This window comes from Netta rufina, assembly GCF_964035555.1.
Source record: "Netta rufina genome assembly, chromosome: 3".
In the NCBI taxonomy this organism is placed as follows: domain Eukaryota; kingdom Metazoa; phylum Chordata; class Aves; order Anseriformes; family Anatidae; genus Netta; species Netta rufina.
In genome coordinates, this window is record NC_140125.1 from 96,830,516 (window position 1) to 96,843,138 (window position 12,623).

General features: G+C 42.5%; 1 protein-coding gene across 1 annotated transcript in view; it reads left to right on the forward strand.

Annotated features, from left to right (window-relative positions):
• Positions 1-11,846, forward strand: part of LOC311208047 (uncharacterized protein) — a 31,272-nt gene extending 19,426 nt beyond the window's left edge. Inside the window, exons 11-17 of the mRNA XM_084284464.1 lie at positions 575-645; positions 3,072-3,193; positions 3,829-3,880; positions 7,192-7,324; positions 7,654-7,795; positions 8,834-8,965; positions 11,555-11,846. Of these exons, the coding sequence (XP_084140590.1) occupies positions 575-645; positions 3,072-3,193; positions 3,829-3,880; positions 7,192-7,324; positions 7,654-7,795; positions 8,834-8,965; positions 11,555-11,680 (778 nt within the window). The 3' untranslated portion in view covers positions 11,681-11,846. The remainder of the gene's footprint in view (positions 1-574; positions 646-3,071; positions 3,194-3,828; positions 3,881-7,191; positions 7,325-7,653; positions 7,796-8,833; positions 8,966-11,554) is intronic.
• The last annotated feature ends 777 nt before the right edge of the window (positions 11,847-12,623 follow it).

Consider the following 12,623-nt stretch of genomic DNA (forward strand, 5'->3'; position numbering starts at 1 on the left):
CATCTCTAACTGGGCATTTGCCACATACACTCAATTTGCAAAATAATGCTATCACCTTAAGACATGTTTCAGTTCTGACACAAGCTGCTTATCTATTTTTTTATACCAAGTTATCACTAAGCACTGGCAAACTGTATTTTGAAGTATTTGGGCATTGTTATCCCATACTTCGTGTATATTTTCTGGGCTAGACAGCACAGAAAATAAAATACTAGGTTACTGTTAAGTAGTGAGATAGGCCTAGAAACTTTACTGGTTACTTTTAAGTAGTTACTGTTACCCTAAATGAGATCCAGAAAAATCTTTGTTCTCAATGTTTTGAAGTGTTTAGCTCCTGTGTGTAAGGCACTGGGGTAAAACACCCCAAAGCCTCCAAGAGAGGAGCCTGACTAAATGGCCACAAGAAACTCTGCAACTACCCCATGGTATAGGCAAATCAGCAAACTGCAAAAGAAATAGATTCTCTGCCTTGGACGGCAGTTTTCAGACACGTACCCCTTTAAGCTCTGTGGAGCCAGTTTTACGGCAATGGGAGAGTTTTGTCTGCAATTGGGTATGGCTGGAAACTCCCCAGGGGTAGGAGGAGCTCCAGAGATAAACCAGGGAGGGAAGGCGCCTGCGTTCAGCAGAGGCTAAGCTCAGAAGGTAAGTCCTAACATCAAAACTATTTCCTTTAAGTGCTTAAGGTACTATTTCTAGTGAAGCTCCTTCCAGGTATTTTAGAGCAACTGTTGAGGTAACATAGGTTAAGCTGGGAGCTGCAGGGCTGAGAAAGCAGCCCTGTGGTGTAGTTCAGAGCTGAGTAAAGCAGGATATAAACCACAGAGGGAGGGAGTAGGACGTAAATATGGCATTTAGACAAAAGCAGCAAACGTGTACATAGATATATCCATTTGCTTTTGGACTTGAAGTGATTTGTGGGTTTCCACTGAGGTGATGCCGAGAGCTTGACTGAACCTACAGTTTCTTGCCAAGCATCATGCTGACTTTTCAGGAAACCAGGGAGCTCCAGCAAGTCTGGAGTGCTATCCACACATCTCAAGCATCACTAGACACATAGGAATAGCCAGCTGAACTGAGCACTCAGGTCAAGACTCAGCTCCAGATCCAGGCACTGAAATGTAGGTGCCTGTATGAGCTAGATGTGTCAGCTACATGTCAGTTACACCTCCTTTTCTAGTCAGTGGAGACACACTCAGTGGATCTAAAGATTCAGAAGACTACCTGAAAAACAAGTATTTTTTTCTATGTCAGAAGTTTAAGACAGTTAATATCCACTTACGGATGATAGTTGTTATTTATTCTTAAAATATTTTAAGTTGATGACAGGTTTTTATTGTCCATTTGTAGTTTTTCTTTTCGCATAATTTATTTGTTACATAGAATTTCTTGTTCATGTAAAATGATAGAAACGTTACCTAGGGCTTTGCACTCCCTCTGCTTTCGTTACGAAAACAACAGATGATTTTCCAAGCTGATTATGTTTCGTATACTTGGTATTGCAGAAACTTTGACTTTGATAGTTAAAGGAAAAGTTCTATTTGCTGTAAATTTCTGCACATCACAGGTTGGGGCAATGTGTGCAGAAATGATATGGGTGTGATGTTTTTGATAAGCATGGTAATGAAGAGGCACTAGGTCAGCAGCCTTGAACTACAGAGCTAAGTTGCACTGTCATGTAGTAAATGCAATTCACACAACATGTGCAGAAAATGATGGAGCTGCTGTTTTACAGGTAAAGCACTGCAAGCAGCAGCTGTTTGCATCCTGAAACTGGAGGTGATGTCTCTTCTGTGTCTGTTTGGGTCATGTCAAAGTCACCCAAACTATCCTTGTTTTTTGTAGAGATAGAACTTAATTCTTAACAGGAATGCTCAAGGGAGAACTCTCAGTCTGATTGCTCTTTGAAATCAAGTTTTGGCAAAGTATGTTCTAAACACACTTTATTTTAAGAACACTTTAAAAAGAGGTGTAAAAGAGAACTTTGCTAGAGCATACTGAGCCTGACTGGAGACATGGGGACATATTACTTGGGGGCAGTGGGACATGTTATGTGGACGCAATCATGACAGTGCCGCAGACCTGGTATTGCAGCTTCAGATGGTAGCTCTGGGAGGACTGGGATCATTGGTAAGAGCTTCTGTTTGCTGGTTTGTTTGCCTTCTTTTTTAATTTTTTTTTTAAATCAGGCACTCTACTCTTTGGTTTCTGAGACATTTGGACATGCTTAAGTTACCCATTTTTAGGCTTTTTTTCTCCCAGTCATTAGTGTATGATACTAACATGTTTGTGAAGGGGAATGCTAGTCCCATTTTTGAGAAATTAGGGCAAGAAAATGTGAGCTTCTGCGAGCGTCTCTCAGAGAGTGGCCCAAGTCCCTGGGGCACACAATGCTCTGGTGCCCTGGGGGATACCTGGGAGGCACCTGAAGCCTGCAGCCAGGCTCCACGTCTGGTTTTGAGGGAGACCATGAGCAATAAAGGAATAGGCTGTGATCGTTCAAGGGGAGCACCAAGGAAGTTCAGCCTGTTTCATGGAATAAAGAGAAGATTAATGATTCATTTAATCACTATGATTATAATGATCCTGTATCAAGAAAGAAGTGGATGGCAGGTGAAGCTTTGTAAGGCTCTCTGACATCTGGCAAACAAAGCTAGACAAATTCCAGCCTAGCAATAAAACATCTTGTGCTTCTTTTCAGTGGAGCTATGGCAGTGAGGGTAACTGAATAACTTACCCCGGGGATGTGGCAGGATTTTCACTGACGTTGCATAACTGTCTTGTAATGAAGCAAGCTTTCCCCAGTAGCTCAGGATCCATAGCACTTGTTTAAGCATGTCTGTGTTTGCATCATAAAAAAAAAAATTCTTCCTAGCAGCACTGGGAAAGGCTTTACCAGTCTGTACATCTTTGCTTTCTTAGCATAGACTATGTCACATCCCTGGTGCATCTTTCATTTGTTTATTTTATGGGCAATTTCAGCAGGCATAGTGAAAATAAAAGGCTTTTTTTTTTTTTTTTTCACTAAAATAATGGTGCTTATACCAGCTTTATGAGATATTTGTTTTCAGCTTCATATTTTCCAGGGATCCAGAAGCTCAGCAGCATGTCAGGGAAGCCCAGGCTCACCTACATTAATGGAAGGGGACGAATGGAGTCGATCCGATGGCTGCTGGCAGCAGCCGGCGTGGAGGTTAGTTGGCACTTGGCACCTTGTTCCAGGCTGATGTTTCCAACTGGACACTGCATGGAACAATTTAACATGCACACAGAGTGTAAGTGACCACAGGAGGGTGGCAAAATTTAGTTGGCCAGTGGCACTGCATGTTTTGGACCTACTGTGATCAGTAGCTGGTATTTGGGATGCAAACTCCGTGGAGCTTACAGCTTTATAGAGTCCGACAAAGTAATCATAATGGATAAAATTGGGGAATGTTTTAAAGACCCTTAATTAATCTGAGTTTTCCAGTTGTATATTAAAAACAAAAAAAGGTGTTGTTGACTTGCATGCTCTGGGGGTGGTGTTGGCTGGTTTTACCCTGTGCTTCCCTTGGCACTGGCTGCAACCTGTATTCCTCCTGTAGATGCCTGTGCTCTGTTTCTACATGTGCTTTGATTATTTCTGCACCAGTGCACTCAGGCAGAAGTGGCCAGGCCCTTACACTTCTCCTGACTGAGGGAATGGGTGGGGAATCCTCAGGGCATGTGCAGCTGAAGACCCAGCTCATCATGCCCGGCTTGGTTGGGTTGTGCTGCTCATGGCTACATGCACTCACAGAAGAAACTTTGAAGTACAGCCATGTAAAGTTCTTTTCTCTTCTTTTCCAGTTTGAAGAAAACTTTGTGGAAACAAAAGAACAGTTAGAAAAGTTAATCAAAGGTAAGAATATGATACCTGAGGCTTTGTCTGTCAAAAAAATTGCTCCAATTTAGCTAAATCTGTGGTTTAAAATTGCATTATGTAAGCCAATGCAAAACTCTAGGTGCACACCTAGTGCACTGAAATGCTAGTTTTGTGTAATCTGCTCTTTGCAGTGCTAAATAACTCCTATAAGCTAGAAGTTCCAGCTTCTATGACTATGTTTTTAGTAGTACACTGAGCACAGACAGCAAATGTTCCTATGTACAACTTGGTTATCTGTTCTGTTGGAATGTAGCATGGGTCCTCGGCACACAGCATGTACTGAGGCAGCTCCTGGGACCTGGCCAGGCGCATCTCCAAGATGTCCTTTAGCTGTGATCAGCATATTGTGTAGGCAGAAAGCTGAATTGAGTGAGTATGACCGCTCTGCACCAGCTGGCCTGAGGTATTGTAGAGTTGACTGGTAAAAATGGTGTGTATGATCCCATCCTATGTAGGATCTGAATCCTGGGGAGGTGGAAAGAGAGTGAAAGGCTTGCATGGCACCAAAATTCCTAGGAAATAGTTTTCTTTTGTACTAGATTCTGTGTGAACACACCAGTGAGAGTCCTTACATTGCACACCCTCATGCAAACAACAGGGAGGAAACACGGATGTCTAAGATGGGGCTTGACATGGCAATAAGGTATCAGGCCAGCTGAGCAGGATGTGCCTGAGCCATGAAGCTTCCCCCAGATAAAAAGATACAGGGAGACAGAAGAAAGACCTGCAGGAAATCTGACGTGGTCAAAGCAGCAAGCCAGAAAGGAGACCAGTTCCCAAACACCAGTGCATAGCCCCTGCCGCTGCCCTTCAGACTTGGTCAGATGAAACCCAACAGCAAAACCCCCTGCAGCCACCCTGGAAGGAGAAGACCTTGCTGCCTGCGTGGGGAAGGAGTGGGGACTGTGAGGGGCACTACAGAGTGATCCTGTCCTATGGTTTTCCTGCTGCCCAAAACATTTTACAGAAACCTCCCAGCACACCAGAGAGGCATCAGGCTGAACTTGCCCAGACGTACTAAGACACCTGGAAAATGACTTGGCTGTGCTCTGGCTGTCTGCTCAGAAAGGGGAAGCTGTGTTTAAAGAAGAGCTGAGAGCAAAGCTAAAATGAACAAAGCAACCCAACAAAAGTGGTGTCAGTAAGATCAGAATTACAGCTGCAGGTCCATCTGGCTGGGAATCTGGTCATGTGGGAGAGCCATGCATTGTGCAGACAAGAGAGCTGTAAATACGGTATCTCAGGTACTGAAAGCCCAAATCTGAATTTCCTTCTTGGGCATACCTAATCCAGATGGGGTGGTATAATCCTGCGTATAGTATGCAAGCCTATCCATAGCCAGAGAGGAGAATTAAGTGGCAATGAAAAGGACAGGGAAATACTATAAAGAAGATCAAGAGCCTCTGCATGTATGTATATTGAGCTTAAGAACCTGAGAACACAAAGGAAAAGGCAGGCTTTGGTATGATGAGCTGGAGAAAGACAAATATTAGTCAACCTGATAAAGGACTGCTGGCATGTTGCCAGCTGTGCAAGGCAGGGCTGAATGTGAATAACCCTCCACTGCCTCTCCCTCTCTTTTTTTTTTGCCTCTTTCTGCCAATACACCTTTGCCCGGGGCGTGCTGTGCTCAGGCACCACCGCGCTGTTACAATGGTCCAGGAGCAACTTTGGCCCATGGCAGCTGATGGTCTGAGCAGTTCCACAGCACTGTGAAGGTTTCAGCCTGGGCCAGAGGCTGTTTCCAGCATGCAGTCTGCAGCCAGCCAGCTGCCTTGGAGGCTGAGAGGTCAGGAACATCCTCCTGGCAAGACCCATACCCGCTGCCCTGACGGCAACTAGCTTGGCTCAACCTGCTTGGCCACAGGTTGCCCAAGTTGTTACCCCAGTGTACACTGCTGTTCTGTGACAGATTGGTCTAGATGATTCTTTTTTTTGTCTGGTTGCTCACAGACAGCACAATACCATCAGCAAAATGACTGGCAAACTGCTTTAAGTCCTGCAAAAATATTCTGTGCAGTGCTTATGTGAAGTGGTCATCATTGCCAGGTTAGGAGAAGCAGTCTGCTGCTGGTCATAAGAGAGAAATCTTCGTTTCTGTAGATAAAAAAAACAAACAAACTGGGCGTTCACTTTTCTCACACTTGCTACATCACACCTTTTGTCAAAGGACAAAGTCAGATTTTATTATCCACTTGGTGCATCTTCCTGCTGAAAAGTACTCTTGCCTAGCTGCTGTTTTTCCTATTCCATAGTGCTTGCACTAGATGGGGGCCTTTTTTCCTCAGTCTGTAGAAGTGTGTTCTGGATACAATAACGTATGATCCATTTGTGAATGTTTCTGAGAAACAAACACAGGCTATTCCTTGCCATAGAGGGAACCTCTAAACTGCAAATAGTATAGAATGAGTGAAGAAAGTTTATCTATTTGAGGCTAGCAAAGCATTTCAGTAGCTCTATGGAGAAAAAAGTAGGCAAAAGTGCCTACGAAAGTAAATTCTTTTACTATAAAGAAATGTGCAATGAATAGATTAAGATCAAGCAATTAAAATCAATGATTAACTTCCAGCAGTACAAAGTGACAGCTGCCTACTCGAATTTGGAGTTTTGATCTGATTTTAACAAGGCAGGGTTGTTCTTTGGATGCCCTGACCGGGTAAATGGAGCAGGGAGTATCTCCAAAGACAAGGAATTAGTCTAGCAGAAAACTGGTCAGGAAAGACTGGCTTTGCTGTGCTGAACCTTTATGGCAGCTGAGCTCTTGATGCTGTCTCGCTGGAGGACCAGCCAAACTCCTTTCAGCACCAGGAGAAAAGGGGACTACCAGGGCAGGGGCAGGAGGGACGGTGGTCTTTATGTCCTGCCACAAACTTATCTGTATTCAAAATAATTGAACTCTTTTTAATTTTTTTTTTTTTGAAGTTCAGATTTGACACAGCTCTTTATTCTCCTCTGATCCCTTGGGCTGCAACTGCTGGCTGAGTCTTTTCCTGCCAGCAGGGCCAGGGTCCAGCAGTGCAGAGGAGCAGGCGCTGCCAGTTCCCATCAGCCAGCGAGGCTCTGGCAGAGCTGCAAAGCGAGGGGCCCAGCTGCACTGCGATGACCCAGCTACACAACTCTGATGCCTATTAGCAGCACTTGATCTTTCCCACAATGTTTAATTACTGCGTGGTTTTTTAGAGTAAGGGCAAGGCATTAATGATTTACACTGCAGAGGAAATGCATTCTTCTGTAAAGCTGGAAGTCCAGGAGGAACTAACAAGGTTTCCTTCACCTTTCTGCCCTAGGTGGAGACCTGCTGTTCCAGCAAGTGCCCATGGTGGAGATTGATGGGATGAAGATGGTGCAGACCAGAGCCATCCTCAGCTACATAGCAGGGAAATACAACCTCTATGGGAAGGACCTGAAGGAGAGAGCCCTGTACTGTAACAATTCCTTTCACTTAATGAACAATCTGTTATTTGATAGCTGCATTACATAGAACAGATGTAATCCTGTAAATCCAGTAGAAAAGCGTGAGAAAGGCTAACACAATAAAGAACAGGGTCTCTAGCCTTTGTTAAGTTTCAACCAAAGCTTCTGAAATCCTGTTGAACAAAAATATGGTTTTAGTCCTTTCAGTTCGTATTTGTATTGGCTGTGAAAACTGGCACTGTAGTGGTGATACACAATTCCTGTAAGTTGCCTTAGTTAATTGGAAAGCAGATGAAATAACTCCTATGCTCTTGTCTATTGTCTTCCTCCAATAGGATCGACATGTATGTGGAAGGAATAACAGATCTGATGCAAATGGTTATGATGTTTCCTTTCTCTCCAGCTGAGGCAAAGGCAAAAAATCTTGCCTCAATTGAAGAGAAGGCAACAAAGAGATACTTCCCAGTCTTTGAAAAGGTAAGTGACGGTGAGGATGTGTGTATAAATCTTGTACTTGCAATTATCAAAAAGTTCCCCAAAAATAAGAACACACTTGTAATGCAGGTTAGATCTGATCACTTGGCTTTACTGGCTCTCACAAAGAAGGGAAAATGCTACAGCAAATTTTCTGTTTATCTTGTGTTGTCAGGGCTGTAATATTTGAACAGTTACAAAGCAAAGAAAGCAAAATGTTTGCAGCTTACACAGCAAATATTTTCACTGAAGTAAAAGCAAGCATGTATGATTTTTTTTTTCCTTGAGATAAAAGTTCTGTTCTATTTTTTCATAGCACATCTCTCTGTTGTTCTTAATATTATTTGGAGCACTTTCATTAGAAGAATGGAGAAATCCCTTGGAAATAAATCAGAGAGACAAAAACACCATGATATTAGGACTCCTTTAGTAAAAAAAAAAAAAAAAACAGTCCTAGATTTCTGCACATCCCACTTTCAGAGACAACAAACCAAACCCATATGACTCAGGCATCTGGCAACATTTTTCACTTTTGTAACATTCATCTAGCTTTGATGGAAAACAATAATAAAGGCTGAACATCTTAGAAGGTCTTATGACTATAATAACTTGCTCCCAAAGGCAAAGATTCTCTTCGGTTAGCTATTGTAATTTTGCATTTTTAAGTTTGCTTCCTGGACATTGGACATAACCTGAAATGAAATATCTAAATGGCCATTTTATAAGTTCTCTGAGTTACTCTTTAATTCCTCTATTATTTCTAATCCCATGACTCTTAATAGCCTACTCGAGTCTGTGGTTTTGTCCATTTTTCCCACACCTTTTATCATTTGTCATTACCAAGTGACCCAAGTTTGTAATTTGTATACTACAAGATTTTTCTCCAACAATGGTGCAGACTTAGGCTCACAGGTTTCCACCTAAAAACTGAAATTTCAGTTACAGTTGCTGTTCAGCTCTACAGCTGTGCCATGAGACTTAGCTGCCAGGCATGGTATCTCCAGTTCTCATCTGCAACCCATCTTCTCTTGTATTCTACAGATTTTGAAACAACACGGCCAAGACTTTCTTGTGGGGAACCGACTCAGCTGGGCAGATGTTCAGCTATTGGAAGCCATTTTAGCAGTGGAGGAGAAAGTACCTGCTGTGCTTTCTGGGTTTCCTCAGCTGCAGGTAATCTTGTCACTGAACATGCCTGAATTCAGGAACCGTGCAGTACAAAGACCTCAAAACTTTAATTTTGGGACAATCCTGAAGTGATCATCTCTCCATTCTATGTAAATCAATTCTGTGGGCTCTCCAACAGGCTATCCCTGGCTATGTTTGTTTAATATGGAACACAGCAGATTTAGCTGACTCATTGCAAGACACTGTGCCCCTGCCTAACCGTGTTAAGGGTTACCTCTTGGAGGGATATTCCCTTTGGTGTATGCTTTCTCAATAGAATTAATGTCGATCTGAGGGGATCACTGATATAAGCTGCCCTGTCTTCATTTTCCTGCTTCCTGCCTGTAGATACTGTCCAATACTAGATAACAGATTAAGGCTGCGATATAGATTGACATGTTAGAGTACAGTGCAGTGTGTCATTTTTCTGTACTAGCTGAAATTGCAAACTTGGGTTCCTATTAACCTCGCCACTTCTGACTTCTACAGTATGAATAGGAGCTCAAGCCCTGGCATTATCCAGCATTTTCTTTCAAAAATCAACTCAATATCATCAAGAATGAATTCTCTGCTTTGTGCCATATACAAAGTATGAAACCAAGCAGAAGTAAGACACTTTTGCTGTGAGATTTGACAAGAAATGAGAAGCTTCCAGATATGCAGCATGCTGTAGAACTCAGTGAATGGGTAAACCTGCGGGAATCATAAAGAGTTGAGATTGGAAAAATCAAATACTGTTCAGTAGTTCACCCTTGTGCCTGTAATCTTGGTAAATTAAGCAGTGCAGGCAATCAGGCAAAGCAAATATGGGTTGACGATTCTGATGTTGAGGTCATTCTTCTTTGTGCTTGGAAACTGTTAACCTGAAGGATGCACTCAAAGACTTTGGCTTTAATCCCCTTAACAAAAGAAAGAGTGCAGCATCAGACTACAGCAGCTAGGTTTTCTGCTTGGAACTGATAAGGAAAAGGTGTCAGGACAGGGAGGAGGGGAATGGAAAGAAGGTGAATGTTTTTATTTTTTTTTCCCCAAATCTCAACCCTAATAGTTTAAGTCTGAATTTTGTGTGACAGAATGAAGTGCTTCAGCCACAAAGTGGGCAGCAACATGTGCCGTACTACAACCTGTATGTCGTTTTTTGGGCCTCAGGAATTGTAGCCTCTATCTCCCATCTTTTGGGAAAATTATCTTAGCCACCAGGCATGGTCACAGTCCTGCTGAAGCCTTAGTTGTAAGGGATTCCTTCACCGCCAGTAGAGAAAAGTTGCTAAAATTGATGTTCACTTACTTGGTAAGTTTTACTTTCTTGCTTCTTGCATTCCCCTTTATCTTTCCTGTGCTTGCAAGGAAGAGGAAATTATGTTCATACATCTACCAACAAGAAATGGCTATTACTCTGAAGCTCCTCTCCCTTAGCTCCACTGTTCGAGTTGGTTCTTGTGTATGTAAGATTTCTCAGCTAATGATGGGATCTCCAGCTACCCAAAGTCTCCTTCAGAGAGTCTTCTCAGACAGTCTGTACAGTAAGAGGTCTCAGGAAGCTTGACTTAACACAGGCCTCTCTTGTCACCTCGGATGTCCGAGTCTGCCTTAATCACTGTTGTAGCCTCCAGACACTACCCCATCAGGGATCAGGTCTCCCCAAAGGCATGTGTTACAGCTCCATGTTGCGAGGACATTTGTTGTCGACGGAAGGAAGACACAGACGCTCAATATGAGTGATCAGTGAACTTCGATTTATTGGATAGCTCAGTTGTCTTTTATCTAATTCAATATAATTAGCTCATACATATTGCAAAAGCTAAGCTCATGATTGGTTAGTGCATTTCTCTATTTTATCAGCTAGTTTCTCACTCCCATCAACTGAAATAACACAGTTAGTACTTTCCCAAACCACCAACAGATATCGTGTCCTTGTGCCTGATTAGCTCCCAGACGTTACGTACTTTCTCAGACTCATATGAGCTGCGTTCGATACTTTTTTAGCTCGTGACCTCCTAGTTGCTCAACATTCACATGACTTACTTCACTTAACCATTCCTCCACAGCTCCATGTATAGTTTTGTCTACATTATGGTGCAACACGTAGTATAAGAAGCCTCTAGTGGACAAATGAGATGAGCCAAAGATGCCTCCAGCTATTTCACCTTCACCCATCCAATCCCAGAAGGGCTGGAACAGTGTGACAACAGTGGCCATGCTAGATGTAAACAGAGCTCAGATACCTGTGTAATGTGGTAAATGTGGAAATCACATTGTTATCATATCTAGCAATGAAAAGAAAAAGGACATGAACTTGGTTAGTACATGGGCCTTTAAAACTAATCCCTGATGCCCCAGGTTTTTGCCTTTGGTTTCTTTCAGGCAGCAGAGTTTTAGATATTGTCTGCTCCAACACTGCTTTTGCTGGTAAGAGCAGGCTTTTTGCAGGTCCTTCTCCTGTTAGGCAAAAGGAGACTGCTTAGATCTGCACTCTAAATGACTGCTAGGATCTCTTCTATCAGCAGGGGGAAGTAGTTGTCCTGTGTCCTCTGCAAGGAGCACTCTTTGCTGCTGGATTAGTTGAGATTTATCTCTCTTGCTTTTATTTTTTAGGCCTTTAAAACAAAAATGAGCAACGTGCCTACAATTAAGAAGTTCCTGCAGCCTGGCAGTGCAAGGAAGCCCCCACCAGATGAGAAATATGTGGCACTTGTGATGTCGATTTTTAATCTAAGCTGAATGCCTTGTTGCTTTTCCCGGTATTTCGGGCCTCGCTGAAGGTAACAACAACAAAACCGACACCCTTAAAGGAAATAGGAAGCTCAGTAAAATAGTATTGTACTTACTACCAATGGTAAAAATAAATAAAAATAAATAAAACCTGACATTCTTATTACTCTGACAATGTGACAGCAGATTTCTTTATTGGTATCTAATGCTTGGCAAAACATGAAAACAAAGGAGTATAGAAGCAAAGAACCATTTGCCAGGGTAGGGAAGCTTATTCCGTTGGAAAAAAAGACTGATATGGTGTTAGTTTGACAGGCTGTAACTTGTTAAATAAAATATTTTTCAGTACGAAAATAGGCTTCAGAATAAGAACTATTAAAAAGAAGAAAGAGCTGAAGATTTGCTGAATCACTTATCCTTTAAAAAATAGACTAGCTTAAACAGCAATTTGGGTGACTCCTTATGTTGAACTATTTTTACAGCATTGTGTAAATGAGACTTATAAATTAATACTAGTTTCATCTACTATTACCAAAGCCAAATCTCTGTGGTATGCTCCTCAGGTACTTCCTGTGCCCTGTCACCATCCCACTTACTGTCACAAACAAAGTCAAAATTTCTTCTCCTCTTCCAGAAGCTGTACTGCATTTGCATGTTCTGGTGCAGTTCAGATTGACCCTCCCTTGCTTTGAGTGTCCCCTCTTGGCTCTCAGAAATTGCAAACTGCTCTTTTCATGTCATGCTTGAACAATTTTAGCCCCTAACTCTAAAATCTATCCCTGCATTCAACTGCCACCAAGCCTTGTAAGCACCTCAGAGATAAGTGCAGGTATATATGAGCAAGTATTCAAGGCTTGGAAGAAGTGAGGGAAGTGGGGTCAGGGAGCAGGCAGGTTTCAGGGCTAGGACAACTCAGGTGCATTAAAAATGCAATAACATTGCCTAAATTTTG